The 21,570-nt window shown below is 40.1% G+C and overlaps 1 protein-coding gene across 8 annotated transcripts in view; it reads right to left on the reverse strand.

Annotated features, from left to right (window-relative positions):
• The window catches only part of PATJ (PATJ crumbs cell polarity complex component), a 222,934-nt gene that overhangs the window by 101,309 nt on the left and 100,055 nt on the right, over positions 1-21,570 (reverse strand). For all 8 annotated transcript variants that reach the window (XM_043520335.1, XM_038412962.2, XM_038412966.2 and 5 more), the window contains 2 exons: positions 17,289-17,366; positions 9,992-10,100 (listed from right to left, as the gene is read on the reverse strand). In XM_043520335.1, the coding sequence (XP_043376270.1) occupies positions 9,992-10,100; positions 17,289-17,366 (187 nt within the window). The remainder of the gene's footprint in view (positions 1-9,991; positions 10,101-17,288; positions 17,367-21,570) is intronic.

Here is a 21,570-nt window from a genome sequence, read left to right on the forward strand (position 1 = left end):
TGCCAAACTAGTATCACTATTACCAAAAACTATGAGTAAGGCCCCAAAAAACCATGAGATGGCTTTAAAAAATCAGGAGATTAAAAAAAGAATAAAAGTGTGGGCCTCTTGCTTTGCCTTCTGATTTTTGAACCTTTACGTTACACATGGGTCAGATGTCCCAGCTTTTCCCCACAACCATAAAGACTAGAAACTTTATTTTAAATAAATAAATAAAAATTCCAAGATTCCCATGTAATCCTTTGACTTTGGTAGCTGGGGCGTGAAGAAAAACACCAAATATTACTTGTGTTGGCAATACTGGAGACTCTCTTTATTACTGTGCACTAGGCAGAACAAAACACATTGCTGACACAAAACAAGTAATAATAATTTCTTGTTAAAATCTTTTCCTGCCTTTCAAAGGAAGAAGCAAGTATCTGTGCAGAGCCTAACTCCATAACTGGAGCTCCTGGGTGTGAAAATACCAATAATATGTATTTTTAAAGTCAAGATTCCTGGGTTCTGCTCCTTATTCTGCCAGTGACTGGCTGTGGACCAAGAAGAAAAGGAGAACTTGGGGCACCTTAGAGACAAATGAATTTATCTGAGCCTAAGCTTTCGTGAGCAACAACTCACTTCATCGGATGCATTGAATGCATCCGATGAAGTGAGCTGTAGCTCACGAAAGCTTAGGCTCAAATAAATTCGTTCGTCTCTAAGGTGCCACAAGTCCTCCTTTTCTTCTTGCGAATACAAACTAACACAGCTGCTACTCTGAAACCTGGCTGTGTACCCATCACTCTAAGTGTGAGTGTTCTCTATTTTTGACACCAATATTGTTTTCTAAATCATTATAATTCATACGCTGAGCATCCAACTGGGGATCTGTTCCTTTAAAATACATTAGTTAATAAATATTGAATCATTTTTAACTTTTCCCCTAACCCTGGCACCAAGTCCTACTTGCAGGCAAGTTCTGGGAGCATGGCTTAGGTAACGCCTGAGACAGAATCAGAGTCCCAGGAAGAGGAATATCTAACTCCCTGGCCTCTGCCTCTAAGGAAGCTAATAGAGACTCTGGGGATTCCAGGATGCTCGTGTTGCTAGATGATGACATGGGAAGGGAAGAAGGGAGAGAGCTCACTAGCTGCTGTAAACACTCATGGAGGGACCAGAGAATGTGCTTTCCTGCTAGTTGCTCTTTGTGCAGACAGCCATCGCTTTTTCCCCACCAGCAGCCATTGCAAGTCATATTCACCCTTTCATTCCCCTGGCTGCAGCCTCTCTATTTAGAATAATGACAGGTTTCAGAGTAGCAGCCGTGTTAGTCTGTATTTGCAAAAAGAAAAGGAGTACTTGTGGCACCTTAGAGACTAACAAATTTATTAGAGCATAAGCTTTCGTGAGCTACAGCTCACATCCGATGAAGTGAGCTGTAGCTCACGAAAGCTTATGCTCTAATAAATTTGTTAGTCTCTAAGGTGCCACAAGTACTCCTTTTCTATTTAGAATGTCACAATACACTTTCTCCCTCATGCCCACAAAAAAAAAAAAAAAAAAAAAAAAAAAAAAAGACAACCTCATGCCTGATCCTAAAGGACCTTGCCCCTCCATTACAAAATCCTTTCTATCTTCCTCAAGGCCCTTCATAGCCATTCTCCATATGCCTCCTTAAGCTCATCCCTTCACATACCGCCACCTCTGTGAAGCAAATTCTGGACTAATCATATTTCTTTTCCGTCTCCATTCTTGATCTTTTACTGTCACCTTACCAGCTACGTGCAACAGTCTGTCCAGTTCCCTCACATCGTGAATTTTCCCCCTTCGAAATTAATATTCAAAACTCATCTCCTCTACACCATCAACCAGCTTGTATTGCTGACATGGTGTCATCAGTGCTTCATGCATCTCCTAGTCTAATGGGCCCACTTACCGCACACCTTCTCACTGCAGGACTTCCCTAGATGTGACACCACTGTGCGTCCTGAGATGAACACATGAATTATACACTATAAAATTATATCATATTATTCTCAAAACAACTCCTAGGATAATCGGTCACAACTTAAGGCAGGAAAGAATGGCATAAACCTTTACATCTCGTTTATCATCAGTTTTAGTAATCTGATGAAGGCTTTCTAGGTTTTAAGGACTAAACTATGGATAACCTGGTGCAGGTGGGCTAGAAGGTGAGTGCGCCCAGGGAGCCCCTTCAGCCCTAGGTTGGGCACCCAGGGGACTTGCTAGTGCCAAAAGTCCAAGAAGTCCTGTGCCAGCAAAGAGCCGTGACCCCAACAAATCAGACAACACCAGGATCATTACACAGGGGGAGTGCAACCTACTCTTAAAAAAAAAAAAGTGTAGCAAGTGGTACCACTAGCTGCCCTGATCCCACAGCATATGGAGGAACTAAGATGCAATACCACAATACCTCCAAGAACAGCATGGCTGGTATAATCCTCCTTATTCACAGGCACAGCATGAAGAGACATAACTTAGCCCTGTTTATGTGTGTCTATATATACATACATTGCGTGTGTCTGAGTCCTAATCATCAACCAGGACCCCATTGTGCTAGGTGCTGTACAAAAGACAGAACAAATGTGATAAGATTATCATGCATCTTTCACTCCTCATGGGCACTATGCTCCCCTAACATTTACTTTAACATTCCAAAGCCTGGGGAAGCTTCTAACAACTATTGTTCTCTTTTTAAAAATTCAAATTTCTCCTCACAAATATGCAGTTTCCATCCAATCTACCCCTGCTCAAGGCCCAGAGTGGATAAGATTCAGTTTGGGGCAAGAAACAGCTTTTCTACATGTTGGGACTTAAATCCAATATCTAATGGCCCTGTAGGCCTCGGAACAGAAGCATTATAACAAGAGAAGGGAAGATTCTCTGTTTCCCAGCAGGACTCTGCTTTCACTTCTACGCTGTAAGACCCTGATGTAATGGTCCTTAAAACTGCAACATTTTTAGATCTAGATAAGCAACTTCAGCTAATTTTACAGGTTCTTATGGCTCTCCAAGCTGTGTATTAATTTCAGTGCAAGTTTCAAAAGCTCTCCAAAACATTTCCACAATATTTTTCTATATGTATGGCATCTACAGAACAGGAAACGGTGTGCTACAAAAGGTTTTATTTTGACACAAGTTTGAGATGACCTACACAATTCACTCATGGCTTTGTCATTATCAGTAATGCAGCCCTTACAAAATCAGGCTGCTCAAACCTTTACTATCCCACCCTCTCACGTAGTCCATATGTTTATATACATGTGCGCACACATATGCCAGCACCAAAAGCACAACAAATTGCCATTGTCTTCTAAGGTCCCCAAAAGCTCAATGATTTGATGACTTTACAGCCTTAGTAATAATTTACTTTTGGTAGGAGCAAGGAGAGCAGGCACTGATGAGCTCACTCATGATGTCTAGCATCATACTAACAATTAGAGGCTCATTATATTTCTGTGGTAGGATAGAAAATTGACTGCCCTCTGTTCCCACTGTGTTTCTTCTAATTCTGTACTGCACTTGCATACTATGGAGACAGGTGCTTTAGAACTGCTGATAGATTAGAAAAACAGATGTCAATCTGTGTGATACATCATGGTCAAAATGCCAAGATGCGATTACTTTTCAACATGTATGTTGGCACTCCACAGGTATAAAAGCATACTTTAAAACAGTCAGTCATTGTGTTATGTATCTCAAATACCTATAGCTAATAATTCTAGTTCAGCCTTTGGATGCATTTCATAGCTGTACAAAGCTGAAGGAATATTGATGACTAGTTATTAAAATTAGTATGTTGGATCAAGGGGGAAAATGCACATTACTGATATTCAAGAAAAATAATTTTGACTTTCTTGAACAGTTAAAGAAATTAGGTTGGACTGCTGTCTCAATTACTGTCATACTATTGAAATTTAATAACTGATCTCTCTATAAAAAACAGACTAACATTTTTTACTTTTCCCTCTTATAGAGGATTATTTGCACTTTGTATTCCTAATGGCTACTGCTTAAACCAAGCATATCTGGAAGTTGGGCTTTGCCTATTCTGGACCAGACATGCTGCATATCTTTCCCCCCCCCCAAGTAATATAGCATCATTTGTGATGGGTACAGTTGAAAGATGCTATCTAAAAATCAGCTGTTCAATAATTTAGACACATAGCCTCTTCTGGGTGTATTGATTCATTACGCAGGCAAATACTTAAAAACCTCCTCTCCGTCCAATCATGCCACGTTTTTAATTGCAAGTCATTGCAGTGATCCCGTGTTCTTCAGTGACAAAGTAAGAGATATCTACTAGTATAATCCTCTCTAAGTATGTTTGTACAGCAATGCCTTTTGTATGCAGTTTTACAGCACAAACCTTACTTTCAACAGTAATAAGTTAAGAGAAGTTAGGCATCTGCAGTATCTGAATAAGATCACATCAGGTTTCTCAACACCCTTACCATGTTTTGAAGAATTTAATATTCAAACTTTTAAGTACCAAGATAAAATATATTTCATAACAAATGCTTTAATAGTCATACCTGGATACCTGGCTTGTGTCAGAAAAAATGATCAGACCTCACATCAAATGAGATTTGAGACAACAAAGATTAGATTACACTACATTGCAGTAGCTCTTGTTTGTCTACTACCAAGTTGCATTATTCCCATTCTGCTTTCCTTATACAATGAAAATGCTGAATATTCAGTTTAGGTTTCCCCAGCAGCTTTTTATTCTACTCTAAAAATATTTACCCAACACATTTTTACTAGGCAAAGTGAAGAAAAATCAGCCATCTGCCTCTACATTACAAAAACAGTTATGAAAAATAGTAGATTATTCCATATAATACCAAGAAATTTAGTATTAGGAATTCTGATACTTTAGTTTAAAGCACTGACCTACTGTTAATTTTGCATGCTGGTGTCATGCATTCAAGTATATTATAACAGTGATTTACAATGAAACATAAGACAAATAATTTAAAGGTACTGAATTCACCTAAGAGTCTTACATAGTATATGTACATGCTCTCAGCCGAGAAAAATGGTTTGTGCTACTATTCTCTTGCCTTTATGACTTAAGTTCTGAATGATCATTAAAATATCTAAAATGGCTTGCTAGCAATAACTACAATGCATATATATACACATACATGAATCCTTACCTGGGAACCCCCCTTGTACCATTGCTATACCAGCATGTACTTCAAGAGATCTGCATTCCTGACAAACATTCAATGCTGTAAGCAGCTCAAATCCTCATCATACACAGACTCAGTGCTAGTCTTTCTTCCAACGACCTTGGGCCTATTTTTCTGAGAATTTCTCCCTCCTTAAGGGCAAACTGTCCGTCTCTTTCTATGATGAGATGCAATCAGTTACACTAATTTCAAGCTACCCGCAAGCTAACAGTTACATCTGTCAGCAGATTAAAGCTGCCTATAAAAGTACGCAGGGAGAAGCAAATCTCTGGTTTCCCACATCTGACCCACTGATGCTCTACGGCTGCTGTTTGTTGCACTGGTTTACGCTGCTAGCATTAAAAATGACATCTCTATCCCAAGAAACAAGTCTATTTAAAACATAACCATTTATGTTTTTCACAGCTAGCTGCAGTTAATATTGTGTTTAATGAACCACTCTTACTGCAGAGAGAGAGAGAGAGAGAAATAGTTAATGGCATTAATTATATCTGTGCATCCTTTTAGCACAAATTACAGGGGTTATCAGTGAACTTTTGCTAATCTAAGTGACTTGAACAAATGTATCATCTTATAATTTTTCTATTACTAAACTGTGTTCTTGCATCATTTTTATATGCCAGACACAAAACCATCTTACCATTATTAGCATGCAAAAATTTTCAACTTCATCAGTGATTGTATTTTACCACCACCCAGGCAGCACTGGTTTTATTGTAATGTGAATACTGAATTGAAACGTTAAAGAGATGTTAAATTTCTCATTTTGGTAATTTAAAAATGGTTAAAAGTCTTATAGGTTTATATGCATGAAATTAAGTGAGCTGTAGCTCACGAAAGCTTATGCTCAAATAAATTTGTTAGTCTCTAAGGTGCCACAAATACTCCTTTTGTTTTTAGATTTATAAGTGTAGTTTCTAAATGTAGTCATGTTAGGAATTTCCTATTCATTCTTTCCTCCAAATGATGAATCTTTCTAATGAGTAATTCAGTTATTTTGTATCACCATTAATTCACTCATTTTTAACATACTCTAACCTTTCTTTGTAATATATATGCACAACACACACAGAGAAGCCATCTGTTCAGTGGATTATACACATGTACATAGTAAAACTCCAGACACAAATGTTCCCAGTTACAATTTTACCAGTAATTCATTGAGAATGTAATTTCAATATTGCAGCATGACACCAGATTAAGAAAGTTTATGCATACGATTCAAAAACATAAGAAAAAAGGCAAGGGCGCGGACATCAGGGTCTGTATCCTCATGTGGTACAAAGGCTTGCAAGGATGCTCTAAATTATAGAGCAATGCCCCTCTGGTCCTTTTATTATGGGTGAGCCAGAAACCTACGTATTTTAGCTAATTACAAAGTCTGAATAAGAAAAGAAAGAGAAGATTAGCAGTGTAGAGACACATTAAATAAGGATTAACATGCAGCTCAAAAATGAAAGTCAACTTTATTTGCGTAATCTTGGCTATTTTGCATTATCTATGAAGATGCACAAAGCTGAATACACTTGTTAGTACATTTAGCAAAATTAACATTGTAAATGTCAGAAATTGTTAATGCCTCAGCCTTTCATAAAGGTTTATATACTTATTTTTGCCTGGTCATATCTTTACACTCTTTGAAACCCTCATTGCTATTTGCTGTTGATTGTAGTGACATCTATTGGAGAGGCAGTGTTTGACTGCAGAAGCTTCCTCATCTTAGTCTCGGAGTAAACATTTCTATATTTTGCAGCAGCAACTAAAATCACAGAGCCATAGGACTGGAAGGGACCTCGAGAGGTCATCTACTCCAGTCCCCTGCAAAGTGTGTCATGTTATTTTTCTTGTTTCACAATGCAGCCTCACCCAAAAGGACTTGACAATAAACTAAGCAACCAGATCCCCCAATAGCTTAATTAATTTATCAGTCAATTTACTCCTTAACACTTGCGATGTTTTTTCAAACACAATTATTCAGTAATCTGATTATTCTAATATTTTTATGTCATTAATTCATGACGTTATTTATGGACTTTTTGGTTTCCTTTGTAATTTTATATTTTTGCACATTAAATGTACCGCATGTATTTGAACATTTTGTAAAGGTGTAGACCACATTTGATTTTATGAAAAAAGAATAAGCCATCACATCTCACTAGCTGGGGTATTTCTGGGAACATTAGCTTTAAGGAAGCGTTTGGAGGCTCTAACTGAGATCAGAGCTTCATTGCGCTACCACCTGTAAAAACATATACAAAGAGACAGTCCCTGCCCTTAAGTGCTCCTAACTAACCTACGGCAAGAATCCTGCAACTAGCACCATGAAGATAGACCCCTATGCCTTCACTCGGCTCCACTGACTTCAAATTGTCTAAATAGACAAGGCAAAGGGAAGGAAGTATTATCATCTCCTCTTACTGATGGGGAACTGAGGTGCTGGGAGATTAAGTGACTTGCTCAAATGCACATAGGAAATCTATGGCAGAGCCAGAAATTGAACTTAAGTATCCTGAGTCCTAGATCAGAGCTTGAATCACCATAAAACCACTCTTTAAAGTAAAAGAAAAACTATTTGTAAAAACAGATATGAATCAATCAGACCAATTTCATTCTCTAATTAAAAGGGAGAACTTAATGAAAAATGCCTGTTGAAATGACAGGATTCTGAGCTCTTGCCAGACTTAATGTCTGTCTGGTTTACTCCACTCATTCTTAATGTTTTTATTTTTGTATATATTTTAATTTGCTTTTTTTTTTTTTAGGATAAATTATGATCCTCCACTGTGTGTATATAGCTCAATTAGAATGTCAAACGAAATTACATAGCTCCTAAAGCCTATGGAAAACCATGAGAAAAACTCTTCTTACAAACTAATTAATTTTTCCCCCTTCCACTCCCAACCCCTCATTTTAGTAATAAACTACAACAAAGTGTGCATTAGTGGTCTATCTGCAAATTTTTAGTGTACATTTCTGGCTTTCAGCCACCAAATCAGCACACCAGTGCCTACTGATGTACACCCTGCCATGATTTATTGCTAGTGCAAATGGCTTCATTTTACAGTATTTTAAAAAAATCTATTTGAAACCCACTGTTCAGAGGGCATGTGGGTTACTAACCTACTCCTCCACCATGGAAAAATCATTCCCAAGAGAAGAATAAAAAAACCTCCCACATATATTTTCTTTAATATTCTGAAAATAGTCATTAAAACCCACCATTTTGAAGTTTTTATTTCAGGCTGAAGACCATCCTGTCTTGTTGTCTTCTATCCCACATGAACCTGGTTGCACTTTCTAAAGCAGACTGTAGATACACTAAATTGGGAATGTCGATTTCAGCTTAAATGTTACAACTGAGAGTGAAGTAAAGGAGTGGTCTGGGGCTACACATTTGCCATGAAACACTTATTTGGAATCTTGGCCTCATCAGGATCAAGGATCCTTTGTTGAGATTTACATCTGGTAACATCAGCTTCAGGCTGGACCCTGCCTCAGTGAAGGGAGGCTGCATAGGCTGATAGATTAAGGATTTAATAGTCTAAAGGCAGAAGATCCATTTATCCTAAAACTGGAGAGAGCTAGGAATCAAAAGCTAGGCATTTCTCCTCCCTATACTGGGTATTCAAACAGCTACAGCACCCTGCAATGCCTTTTTCCATTTTCAGCTGGCCCAGATGCTTCATCCAACCTGACAGATAAGGACCTAAGACACTTTTATAAAACTTCCAGGCTCATTTCTAGCAACACTCTGTACTTGGGATTGAAAGCAGGAACTTTGAAAAAGCTCCTAATGGTTCAACATATAGCAGCTCGCCAATTAAGCAACAGAGGCGGGCTTAAACACATCACCCTATGCTCCATGTACTATGGCTATTGCTACACTAAGGAGTTTACAGCGGTGCAACTGTGCTGATGTAAGCTCTCTTGTGTAGCTGCTCTAAGCCGACAGGAGAGAGCTCTGCCATTGACAAAATTAATCCAACTGCAACGAGCGGCTTTAACTACATCGGCGGGAGAAGCTCTCCCGCCCACATGGCATTGTCCATACTGGCGCTTAGATCAGTCTCACTCATGTAGCTCAGGGGGGTGGCTTATTCACACTCCTAAATGACATAAGTTATACCAACGTAAGCGGTAATGTAGACATAACCTTAGCTGGTTCCCCAGAGAATAACCAATCAAGATCCTCACCTCCAAAATCTTAATGGGACAGACCCAAAACCATCTTGAGGACTGTCTCAGCCTTTGATCAAGGCATACAACAACTGTGCTCGAGAGGCACAATAGCACTGCTAACAACAAGGATTAAATTCATAGGAACCGGTCACAGAGCTTCCTAATTTAGGCTGCAAGCTCTTTGGGGCAGGGGCTGTGTACTGATGGTTCTCAAACTGATCTGCACAGCTGCTGCTGTCACAATGCTGAAGCATCTTATCTGCCTTCAAGCAGCGACACTCCCCTGCAAATTGTAGGTCAGCTTAGATCTTGTTCATTGCTTTTTGACCAACTAAACTAAAAATGAATCAAGCACCTCTCCTCACTCTGGCAAAGAGGGAAGCTCTAGGGTTGCAGTTGGAAGGGTAGGAGCTTCCATCTTAAAAAGATCAGTCCACAGTAAAGAGAAGTTTGAGACCAGCTCTCCACATCATATGGAGCACTACTCACGCTGACGGAAATTAATCCATATACAGAATTTGTAACAATGTCACTGCTACGTAGCACCATCACACTGACAGATTATATTCCCTAAAGATACAATGCGCTTCTTAGATAAATGTGGTACTACTTACCCTCTATATAAAAATCCTCCTTCCCCACAGCATCCTCCTCTGACTGGAGTGTTTTGGGTGATTTATAAGGAGGCGGCAACTTCATCGGAGGTGGTGCCCCCACTTTTCTCTGATGGATGAAAAACAAAATAAAGAGGTTCAAACATTTTGCCACATATCATACAAATTACTTCTTTCTTCTCCAGACACTAAAAGGCTACCCCATGTACATACATACTCTTCAGTTTAATACATTTTCTTAAAATAATGCACTTTAAATTCTTTTTCAGAGAAATTTTACAAATGAAAAATATTTTCAGAGACTCTGAAGATAAAAAGAAATGAAAGAAAATATTAATAGGAAATGGACTGCACATTTATTTACTGGAACAACACTGGTATTTCATTGTAAACTTACTTAGTGGAGTACAACAAACATGTGACCATTAACAGAGGGGTTAAAAACATAACATTAAATATTATCCCAGCATGGATTTTAAACCCTTTGTTCATCTTCCATCACCATTTCCTGCTGCAGTTTAAAATCAAAAACACTTAGCAAGCAAAATCAGAACTGAACTTCTCATTGCTCCTACATGTAAAATATAACACTATTTCATCTATATTTTGGTTCCAATTAAAATATAATTTGAATTATAAATTACCTCACATAAATAAAGACAGTTCCTATAATGATGCATATAGCGATGCATATCAGGTATAAAAAGAGGACTCTGGAATCTAATGAAAACAGGAGCTGAAACATCCAAGCAACTGTTTTTATAGGTTCAAAATAATTGGAGCATGCTTTAGGTTAGATACATGATTTCACTAAATTATGTTCAATTACATCCCCTACAATCACACCACTAATAGCAGGATGCACTTTAGCAAGTGAACAGTGAGTACAGTAGGCCATTAGAGCAACAAAAATGCCTGCAATGAATTTTTTTTTTTAAATCTCTGGGAATTACCATTTGGGAATCAAACATCAGATCTGAAATATTATTTTCCATTGCATAGAATGAAAACAGGACCTGCATGTAGATTCATAAAATATTTTAAATCTAAATTTATGTTAAAATATTCTAATCATTAATAGGCAATGGAATCTGAATACAAAATTGTAGGAGATAATACAATATCATCCTGTCCGTTTAAAAATTATTACAGCAGAGTGCTGCACTGAGGCCAACAAAAGAGTAATAAATCAAATGAATACCACCAATTTGTAGTAAGGGTGTCTAATGAGAGGATCTTAAGAAAGCAACAGTTTCCCAAATGTACACAACAAAAGAAAGGGCACACACACACACACAGACACACTCTAAAATAAAACCAGGACAAGAGGTCCAGCAAGCGCCACTCATTTTCTGTATTCTAAATTTTTTAATAGGTAGAGATGGAGAACGTGCACTGCACACTTCCAACTGCCTATGACAAATCAGAACCGTTATACTTTAGAGTCCACTTATTAGATTTTTTTGTTCTTTATAATTTTTTTATAAAGTTCTTTTTCAGCACTTTCAAGATCAATATTAAAGCCCCTTGGAGCCCCAGGTAAGCAAGGTGTCCTCTATTTTCCTATCATATTAAGCTTACAGAACCTTTAAAAGGATTGTAATGGTCTTCATATCCAAAGCAGATCTTTACTGGTCAGGATTTTAAAAAGGCTAACATAAGTTTGTTCCATCACTTCCTGATTTTTTGTAAATATCATCATGCATAGTCTGATCCAAAGCATGTTGATGTCAACTGGAATTTTTTTTAATTGGACTTCAATACGCTTTGGATCAGGTCCTCAAAAAGAAAGCATTTTGTCAATTCACTGACTTCAACATACTTAATACAAAAATGTAAATAAACTTCAACCTCTTGGCTGTAAATTCCATTATTCACTAGAGTTGTGTGAAAGATTCACAATCGAATTTCGGATATTCAAGAAAATGAAAGTATTTTCAAAAGCCAAACAAAAAGTCCCTAACCCCGGAGTTTCCTGTAAAAGTGGTAAGATTTCATACTGGAGCAGTTCAGACAAGTTCAGAAATGTACCCATAGAAAGGAACAAAAAACATTTGTTGGTAAGAGTCATCAAAATTAGTATGGGATCTACCTGATTTTCTTTGGGGCTGTAGGATTTAGCTGGCAATTCTTAGATTTAAATAAAGGTTTTAAAAATTATGAACACTTTTTGTAACAGAAACAAAGTTAAAATAGCTTTAACCTGGTGTATCCTCTGATTTTGTATGCCATAAAGCCACCCTATTTCCTCAAATCGTACTCCAAACTCTCACTTCTTTCTAGCAATGATTCACACTCCTTTTTCAACCTAATAAAATCTAAGTAGTTTGCTACTCCTTACATCTTGATCCAAAGTGGGATTTCAGAAAAGCTTGACAATGGGCCTCAATAATTTTTTAAAAAGAGACAACATTAATAGTAGTTACATGGCACAAGCCCAAAAAGCAGCAGCAGCAGATAAAATGATAGAAATGTTTCTAAATTAGACACTTTCAAACATGAATAAGAAAAAGCATCTCCATTTGGCATCCATTGCTATTTTGATTGTTGCAAGTTTAAATAATTGGGATTTTTCTGAATAGCAGAATTAGACTGCAAATTCTTTTGGGCCAGAGTTGTCAGATATTTCACGTTTGTATAACACCTGATCTTAATTGTAAAGCAAATACTACAATTCAGGATTTTGGACATTGGGATTTTGTTGATCACGTATTTCGTCTTGTCCTGACAATGGGACTTCTTATGTGCATGCCTTGATCCAAAGCCCTCTGAAATCAGTGGGAGTCTCTAAATTAAATTGGGTGGGCTTTGGATTAAGGCACACACACTATTCATACTTTACTTCAGCAACAGCAAAGCTTAACATAACAGAAGTCACTAATTGCATGATTCCATTTTATGAACAGTCAGGGATCATATCTAACTTAACAGTACAGCCTCTACCAGCAGGTTCCTACAAGGTAATTTAAACATTGACTTCTGAAGAAATTCCTAATGAGATTACCACTTGTCTTGAACAATGTCCTCAGACAACACTTGGTATTTCATTTGAATCGGGGGCATATTTATAGGTTGCAAAATAAGGAAGTTTCAATTCCAGGCATGGATTTGTAGTATGTATACGATCGATATAGCTCAAAGACAATAAATGAAATTCTGTTAAAACTACTCTTAGAACCAAAACCTTCCCATGTGCCACTCTCCTCTATGCCTCATTTGCGGACAGGCTCCTCATCAGCACATGTATTGTATACTTTATCAGTTCTTAACCCAATCTCTCTCACCATCTCTCGGACATCATCCACTCACACTGGTACAAGGATAACCTCTGAAAAGTAAAGACTTTCTGCCAGGGTCTACAAGCTGGCGCTCATTGTCCACTGCCATATATGGAAAGCTCATTTCCCACATAGTAATGAGAAAGGGGCCTTCTCCGAACTCGCCTCTCCATGACAGCTTTCTGCCTGGATTTCAAAGTGTTTTGTAAAACTGAAACTGCCTGCCTCCAGGAATGGGATGTACTAGCTGGCCATCATTAGCCAGACAATCTCACATCCTTCTCTTCACTTCCTATTTGTTCTCAAGAAATTATTCCCGGAGGCTCTTATTTTAGTCCTCTTCTCCATCACTGCACTCTGGATCATCTCATTGCTTCAACCCTGGATATAATTTTTACACAAATGACATGTACATTTATACCCTGGCTAACTCTCACTTCCTCCTGATAATCAGTTCCTTGCTTTTGCGTAACATCCTGCTACTCTAAGCTTCTAAGAGCTAAGTCCTCCCCCTGAGTAAAAAATTCTTTATTTTCCATGCCTGCGATAACTCTCCTTAATTTTGCTCCAGAGGTCAGAAACAGTGGTGTCAGCCTCGGCCCTGAATTTTCTTTCATTCTCACGTCTCCTTTATCTGTACATTCACCTCCAGAACACAGGCCAAATTAGACTTCATTTTGAAACTGCCAATACTGAAATCCTTATTTCATGCCTTAAACACTCAGTTAACTACCATTATTCTGTTCTTTATGTAGCTTCTAAACTTCAGGGAATTCAGAATACCTCAGCTAGACCATTCTCACGCTTCAGGCTACGAGATCATCACTCTTAATCTCTGTCACTTTCACTGGCTTCCTTCCTCTCTTCTTCGAGTATAAAAGTTTCTGTCCCAGTTTTCAGTTCAACTCTGCCCTATACCCTCATGCCCCCAGATCTCTTTGACCACCAACCACTTGCTAAACACCTCCATTGTTGGTCACTTTCTTGTCTTTCACACATCTCTCCCTGAACTGGGTGATGCTGGTTTACTTGTGCCATATATACCCCTCTTCTTTTCTCTGCCAAATCCCTACTTCTCTTCTCCTTCATCCCCAGAAAGGCCCAGTCATCCCTCACCCAAGTCACACAAGACTTTTTTCTTTTCCTCTTCTGTTTGTAGCTTCCAGGTTTCCAATGTGCCCCCAGTATCCCTTTGCCCACAAGATCTCCCAGAAACTTGCCCCAGAATGGTCCCTTCGATCTAGCTCCCCTCTAAGAGCCCACTTGTCTCTCTCATTCCCTTATTGCCTCTCAAGGTCCTCCCATCGGCCCTCTTTGCTCTGGCTTTCCCACTCTCCCCAACCAAGTGCCCCTTTGGCCTCTGCCTCTCCCTAGGCTCGGCCTACCAGGCACCTCCCACTGAGCCTTTAGTTACTTGATGTAACAGACAAGAATACAAACTTTAAACTTTTAAACTTTAAAAGAGTTGAGTTGCAGTGATCTGCCATTTCCTTCGTAGGAGAAAAAAATTGTCTGAGCCATTATAAAATGACTAAAATGAATGCAGTTTGTGCAACTGCTTCCAGAAAACACACAATAATCTGGATTTTATTTAGAAAACTACACACCAGCAAGATATGAAAGACAGCACAGTTCACAATTCTACATCTGCTCTGTCTGCAAGGCTTGACCCAAAACCCACTGAAGCAGGGGCGGCGTATATCATAGGCCAGGGAAGGCTAAGCCTTCCTTGTCTCCGGCCACACTTTGACCCCCGCCAATCCTGAAGCTGGTGGGGCTCAGCTCCAGCTGCGGCCTTGAGCTCGGTGATCAGCTAGTGGTCAGGGGCTGGGCCAGGGCCTCAGGCCGGCCCAGGGGTCAGCTCGGTCTGGCCCAAGGGTCAGGGTGGCCGGCTGGGGTTGGGGCAGCCGATGTGGTGCATCTGGGGTGGCTCAGGCTGACCTGCGGTGGGCTGGCCAGCATGGAGGGACTCGGGGGGGGGTGAGAGGGGAGGAGTTTCAGGCATAAGGGGTGGAGCTGACAGGCTGATTCTCAGTGCATACCCAAGCACTGATACTTCAATGGTTGTCCGATCAGACCTACAGACAGGCTATAGAATCTGTCCTGAAAAAGGAAGGCAAGGTGGAAGTTCACAAAACTGTCTATTGGACTCATCAATTTAGGCTTCCAGAGCATCTAACTACATCACATATTTGAACTGACCCACCTTTTCCAAGGCAAAAACTATGTGACGTACACAGCAAAACTTTTATATTTCGTTTTCGCATAAGAAACCCAAGCATTGTAAGCAGTTTTCATAGAGGCTATTTTAAAAATTATTATTTAAATACATGTAAATCACTATATAGAGTAGAACAAACACCCGTGAGTAACAGAGGAAGTCCCCAGTAATTAAAAATAATGACCCAGATAAGAACAGCAGCTTTTCCAAGTTGGATATTTTGCTTTCAAACCTAGTTCTTTTCTGACACTTTGAAGACTAGAGTAGAAATAGCCATGATTTCCCATAGGAATGCAGGCTAATAATCCACTCATAGACACGTCTTTTTTTACAGAGAGCTGTCCCTGCTGAAGCACATTATGTCTGCTTTGTGAATTAATGTTCAAAGCTAAAAAGAAGCTTACACACTTATTCATTGAAGCTGTTCTATATTCTACTCATCACATTATGGCGCCCACAGAAGGGTTACTTTTTAACAGCTTTGAAAAAGATTAGGCTCACTCATTGACTTTCTACAGTTTTAATATTCAACACACTGGAGTCCTAGAGATTAAAGGCAGCAAAATTGCAAGTGGATGTGCTTTTTAGATTACAAAGAATTAAAACCAAGAAAGGAGTATAGTAACTGCTTTATTTCATGTACTGCTAACTGCCGTGAAACCCCTAGCTTCCTTGCTTTCCTGGGATAACCTGAAAACCTCCAGACGCTGAATCACTCTAAAGAAGCCTGCAAAACACTTCCTAAAGCAACAAGGCCTTTGAGTTTCCTTTCAACATTAGAGGATTGAACAATTCAAGCACACACGGGTCAGCGTACGCAACCTAGCCATGCTGAACTGGCCAACATCCACAATAGTGCTATCCCTACACTGTTTCAGTTGCAAAGCCTTCTGGGTACATATGTCACAATCCCCAGCTTGGTTTCCAGAAGCAATGCATTTGGGGAGATTTTGCAGTGCCACTGCTGCATTACAGGACAGAGATAGGAAACCAGATGTACTGTTTTAGTATGTCTGCTATCACATAGTCACTAAAATTAATCAGTTGTTAATTAACCAATTATTAAGTTTGCAGAAAGGTACTTCATTCTAAGTGATTATTAGACCATTTGTAAACTAACTATAGATCACCTGGGACATTTCTGTTTGTGGATACAAAAAGCATTGTTTCAGAGTAGCAGCCATGTTAGTCTGTATTTGCAAAAAGAAAAGGAGTACTTGTGGCACCTTAGAGACTAAGGTGCCACAAAGTACTCCTTTTCTTTTTGAAAAAGCATTGTGCTAACTAGGGCAACCAAGTGTGAAAATTTGGGCCAGTAATTTTTACAAGGAAAAAAAATCCAAACATTTGAAAGCCAGGAAATTCAGAATTCAGGCTCTGTGAGCAATCTTAAATATAGCATCCACTGTCTCAACAGAAACACATTACTCCCAACAGCGTCAAATATGTGCAAAGACCCACATCATTAACCTTTTTTCAAGAAATTACACAGTTACTTTTACTATTATTCCACTTTATAGCTTGTGGCTGACAGTTGCCATGACAGAAGCTGTAAAATGGGGATACTGATGCTTACTTATCTTCGTAAAGCACTTTCAAATCTACAGATAAAAGAACTATAAAAGTGCTAAATTTTATTTATATTAAATAATACTCAATGTAGTTAACATACATACAATTTCTGTAGCATTTTACCCCCTTTATTTAAGATAAAAAGCCTGGTACTCATTTATAAACTACATTGTTATATCATCTGACCCAGTAAAGCTTGGATATGATACACAAATGGAATAAATACCTTCTCATTTTTGTTTTTGCTTTCTGTGTCCTGATCTTTCTTGGCTTTATTTATCTTAGACTGTACCACAGAGACCACCTGCAAAACATAAGAAATAGACATGTACGTATTATAGATAGATATAGATATAGTTGCACAGTCAAGCACTCATAAAATCGGAAATGCCAGAATTAGGGTTGACTGTGCAACCTGGATTCGGGCTTTGTGCTTATTTATTATGATACAGTCTTTAATTACATGACCACATACTAACTTTTCCACTGGACACGTGCCTCATTCAGTGCATAGTACAGAGCTGCCATGGGGAGAATAAACATTGTGTAGAGTAGTGAAGTAGACTGCTGCGGTGTGTAGTGAGAGAGGCAGGAGACTACAGGAAGACAAAGAAAGTCACACAGTTAACGCAGCTGAATGCTGCCTTGAAGAATTGGATTCTATCCCTCTCTGCCCTCTAAGCAAGTTACTTGAAACCAAACTTTTCACAAGTGATCACTAACTGTGAATTCCTCATTTTCTGGGTGCCTGATTTACAGAAGTGCTGAGCACTCACAGCTGCAAGCTAACAGCAGGAGTTGTGCTTTGAATATATGAAGTGCTATCTAATGCTAAATACTCTGAAAAATCAGGTCCAAGGTCTCAAATGGGCTCCCAAAATTAGTATCTTCATCTTTCTGTCCTGCTCTATGAAATGGGGATAACATCACCCCCTCATCTCATAGGGTTTTTTTGAGGATCAGTTAATATTTGTGATGTACTCAGATACTATAGTGAGGAGCATCCTAGAAAAGCCAAAGAGGAAATTCAGAATGCTGTGTTAAGGAGCAGGGTTTGAATGGTGGCAGTATGTTAGGCCACACACTGAACAATGAGGAGAAAAAAATATTGAACAGCTTCTCATTAAGTGAACATCCATCCAGTGCACTAAATGAAGCAGAAGTCCTATGGAAAAACTAGTATGTGATCATTTAAAGACTGTATCATGATGCATATACCCAAGGGGGCCAAATTAAGATTGCACTTTCTAACTTTTGAGAACTTGACTTCGCAACATTAATAATCTTCTCTTAACATAATTTGTGTGTGTGTACTTTCTTAGGATTTTTTTAAAATCAAATTTAAAAAACAGAAATTCCACCACGTGGCATCATATTGACGTCCACATGGGTCATCAGCAGGTTTGAACCATTAGATCCACCACACAGATCTCTGCCACTTTAGCTAATGGAGTAACTAACAACAGTAGTAAATTGTCAATCTGCATGTAGACCAGCTCTACTGTGGGATGAGACACTCTGCCAGGGGGTTTCACAGGTATTTGCTGACAGCAGAGAAATAGTGAGATTCATGACTCTTAGGTTTTATTCCAGGATCTAGAGGGGAATATGCTCAGCGTCTTCTGCCCATTACTCCCAAGTTTGCCACTTTCTGCCCTGTCCTGTCCAACCTGTCCTTGTTCCAATCCTGTCTTCTCCACCTGTGACTTCTTGTCCCAGTCCCTTTTTTCTCACCCTTGCCAGTTCCAGCCGCCACTCCTCAATCTTCTCATCCCAGCCTGCCTCCTTGCCCCGCCAGTTCCTAGTCTCCCATTCCAGACTCCGTGTCCCTGTGTCTTCCCTCTCCCAACGTGCCCAGTCCCACCCAACCTCCTTGCACAGCCAGTCCCAGTCCTCCACACACACCTTGTTCCTCATGACAGTCTCTCTCTCTCTCTCTCTCTCCCCCCCCCCCCCCCCATTCCCAGGCCTCCAGGCACCCAGTCTCCACTGGCGCCCAATCCCAACCTCTCTCTCTAGGCTCCTCATCTAATCTCAGAACTTTACCCCCTAATCTCCAGCACCTTTTTCCTATCTTCATTCTCAGAATGGCGGAACCATTTTGCCTAAAATTCACCATCATGAAAAAAAAAACAAACAAACAAAAAAACACAGCCTGGCACAGACACCTGACATGGAACAATTCAGCCTGAGGAGTTAAATTTAACGAAAGTTATAAGCAACCAAAAACAGGGTCTTTTAAGGGCAAGTACTGGGCAACCTTAAAAATGTGGCAGGAGGCTGCCAGCCTCCCCCCCCCCGGCCCCCACCATTCTTAAGGCTGCCCAATACTTCCCCTTCGAAGACCGTTTTCGGTTGCTCATAAAACTTTGCCAAAACAAACAATTTAGGGTGAAATTTGAATATATAAGAACAGATTCTCTCTCTTGCTCTTCTCATTATATATTCTTCAATATATTGTAAGGACCCTTAATGAAATACAAGGAACTGGTCTTGAATTACTCAGAGTCGATTAATGTCCTTTAAATGGAACGCCTCAAGCAAGAAAGAGTACCATGTTTTACTATATATACTGTAAAATGTTTGTTGACTAATGTAATTTGGAACACTTCATCCCTCAATAAGGTGCATAATGGTATGTTATTCAAAACAACATGAGAATAGCATTTCACTGTGGCAACAGTTAAAAATGACACAGGAATATGAATACTATAGAATATCTTTACAGAATGATTGGTATGACACATGGTGTACCATCCCAAAGCAGGCAGTAGAAATTACTACTAAAGCAGAGTGGCACAAATATCAGAGTGTTTTGAACACCTGACAGGGAAGGAACATCCTTACGTATAAACCATACTATCTTAAATTCAAAACAAACACCTCTGAGACCCCAGCTATTGGTAGCAGAGATACCAACGTAAGGTGCAGTTGGCACCACTGAAACAAATGGATATCTAAGCACCGTGGTGTGAACCTTTACCACATTTGTGGTATTCCCTATACTGAGAATGGGAAATATTGCTAATACCACAGTAAGTTTAACTACTGCAGATGGTACATGTCCAGCTATTTGAAGTGGCAATGTGCCTCCATCTTCTCCAGTACTGGTGAAGCAGCATGGCCTCATGCTTAGGCCATGCAAAAGGAAGCAAGGAGTTCTGAGTTTCATTCCCAGCTCTGCTGCTGACTTGCTATGTGCCCTGAGGTCATTTACTTCCTCCCAACCTCCGTAATAAATTCTAAGTTTGTGCACCTAATCTTTGACACCAAGAACCTGATATTCAGAGGTGCTGAGCTTCCACAATTCCCACTGGTCAACGGGAGTTGCCAGTGCTCAGCCATACTGAAAGTCAGATTCTGGGTGTATAAACTTCAGCACTCAGAAACAGAGGCACCCAAAATTACTAAGGGTCCCAGATTATCTTTATGCCTTTTCAGAGGCCATTTTCAATTGCCTAGAAGGGTAAGGACAAGAGTCTCAGGAAAAGACTCCGTTTTCTTGACATGCTTCTCTGAAGGGTTCAAATATATAGACAGAAGTTATTGTGTTATTACAGCTATGCCCATTGTATGGTGCCTATGCTTTCTGCCACCACTGCTTGGACATTCTCCTTTCCCACTTTGATTGCTGCAAGTCATCACAGAACACAGATTCAATGGGGCTGTGAAGAAGGAGTGGACTTTTTGGTGCCAGATTGTCTACGGTATAGTTAGAGTTGTCAGAGAGACTCACTAGGTCAGGGGAGGGCAAACTACGGCCGCAGGCCAGATCCGGTCCATCAGTGCTTTCAATCCAGCCCGCGGGATTGCCAGCCCCGTGGCACAGCGGGCTTAAGGCAGGCTCCCTGCCTGCCCTGGCCCCACATTGTTCCCAGAAGTGGCCGACACCACATCCCTGCAGCCTCTGGGGAAGGGGAATGACAGAGGGCTCCAGGCACTGCCCTCACCTGCAGGCACCACCTCCCACAGCTCCCATTGACCAGGAATGGGAAATTGCAGCCAATGGGAGTTTCGGGGGTGTTACCCACAGACACGGGCAGCATGCAGCAGAGCTGCCTGCCCCACCCCATATCCAGGAGCCAATGCTGGACATGCTGACTGCTTCTGGGAGTGGCCTGGGGCCAGGGCAGGCAGGGATCCTGTCTTAGGCCCGCTGCCACCCGGGAGCCGCTTGAGGTAAGCGGCGCCAGACTGGAGCCCACACTCCAAACCCCCCTTGCACCCCAAACGCTTGCCCTGAGCCCCTTTCTGAATACCGCACACCCTCCCACACCTTGCACTCCCTCCCACACCGCAACCCCCAGCCTCAGCCCTACATTCATGGCCCTGCATACAATTTCCCCACCCAGATGTGGCCCTCGGGCCAAAAAGTTTGCCCACCTCCGCACTAGGTCTTCTGTTACATAGCCTTTTGGTGGCATGGAGTTGCCTGATTGGATATTTTGTATTTGCTCATGAATCACATGAGCTTCGGGGATGATAAATTATAACTGTTGCATCTTCTC

This window comes from Dermochelys coriacea, chromosome 8 (genome assembly GCF_009764565.3).
Source record: "Dermochelys coriacea isolate rDerCor1 chromosome 8, rDerCor1.pri.v4, whole genome shotgun sequence".
Classification (NCBI taxonomy): domain Eukaryota; kingdom Metazoa; phylum Chordata; order Testudines; family Dermochelyidae; genus Dermochelys; species Dermochelys coriacea.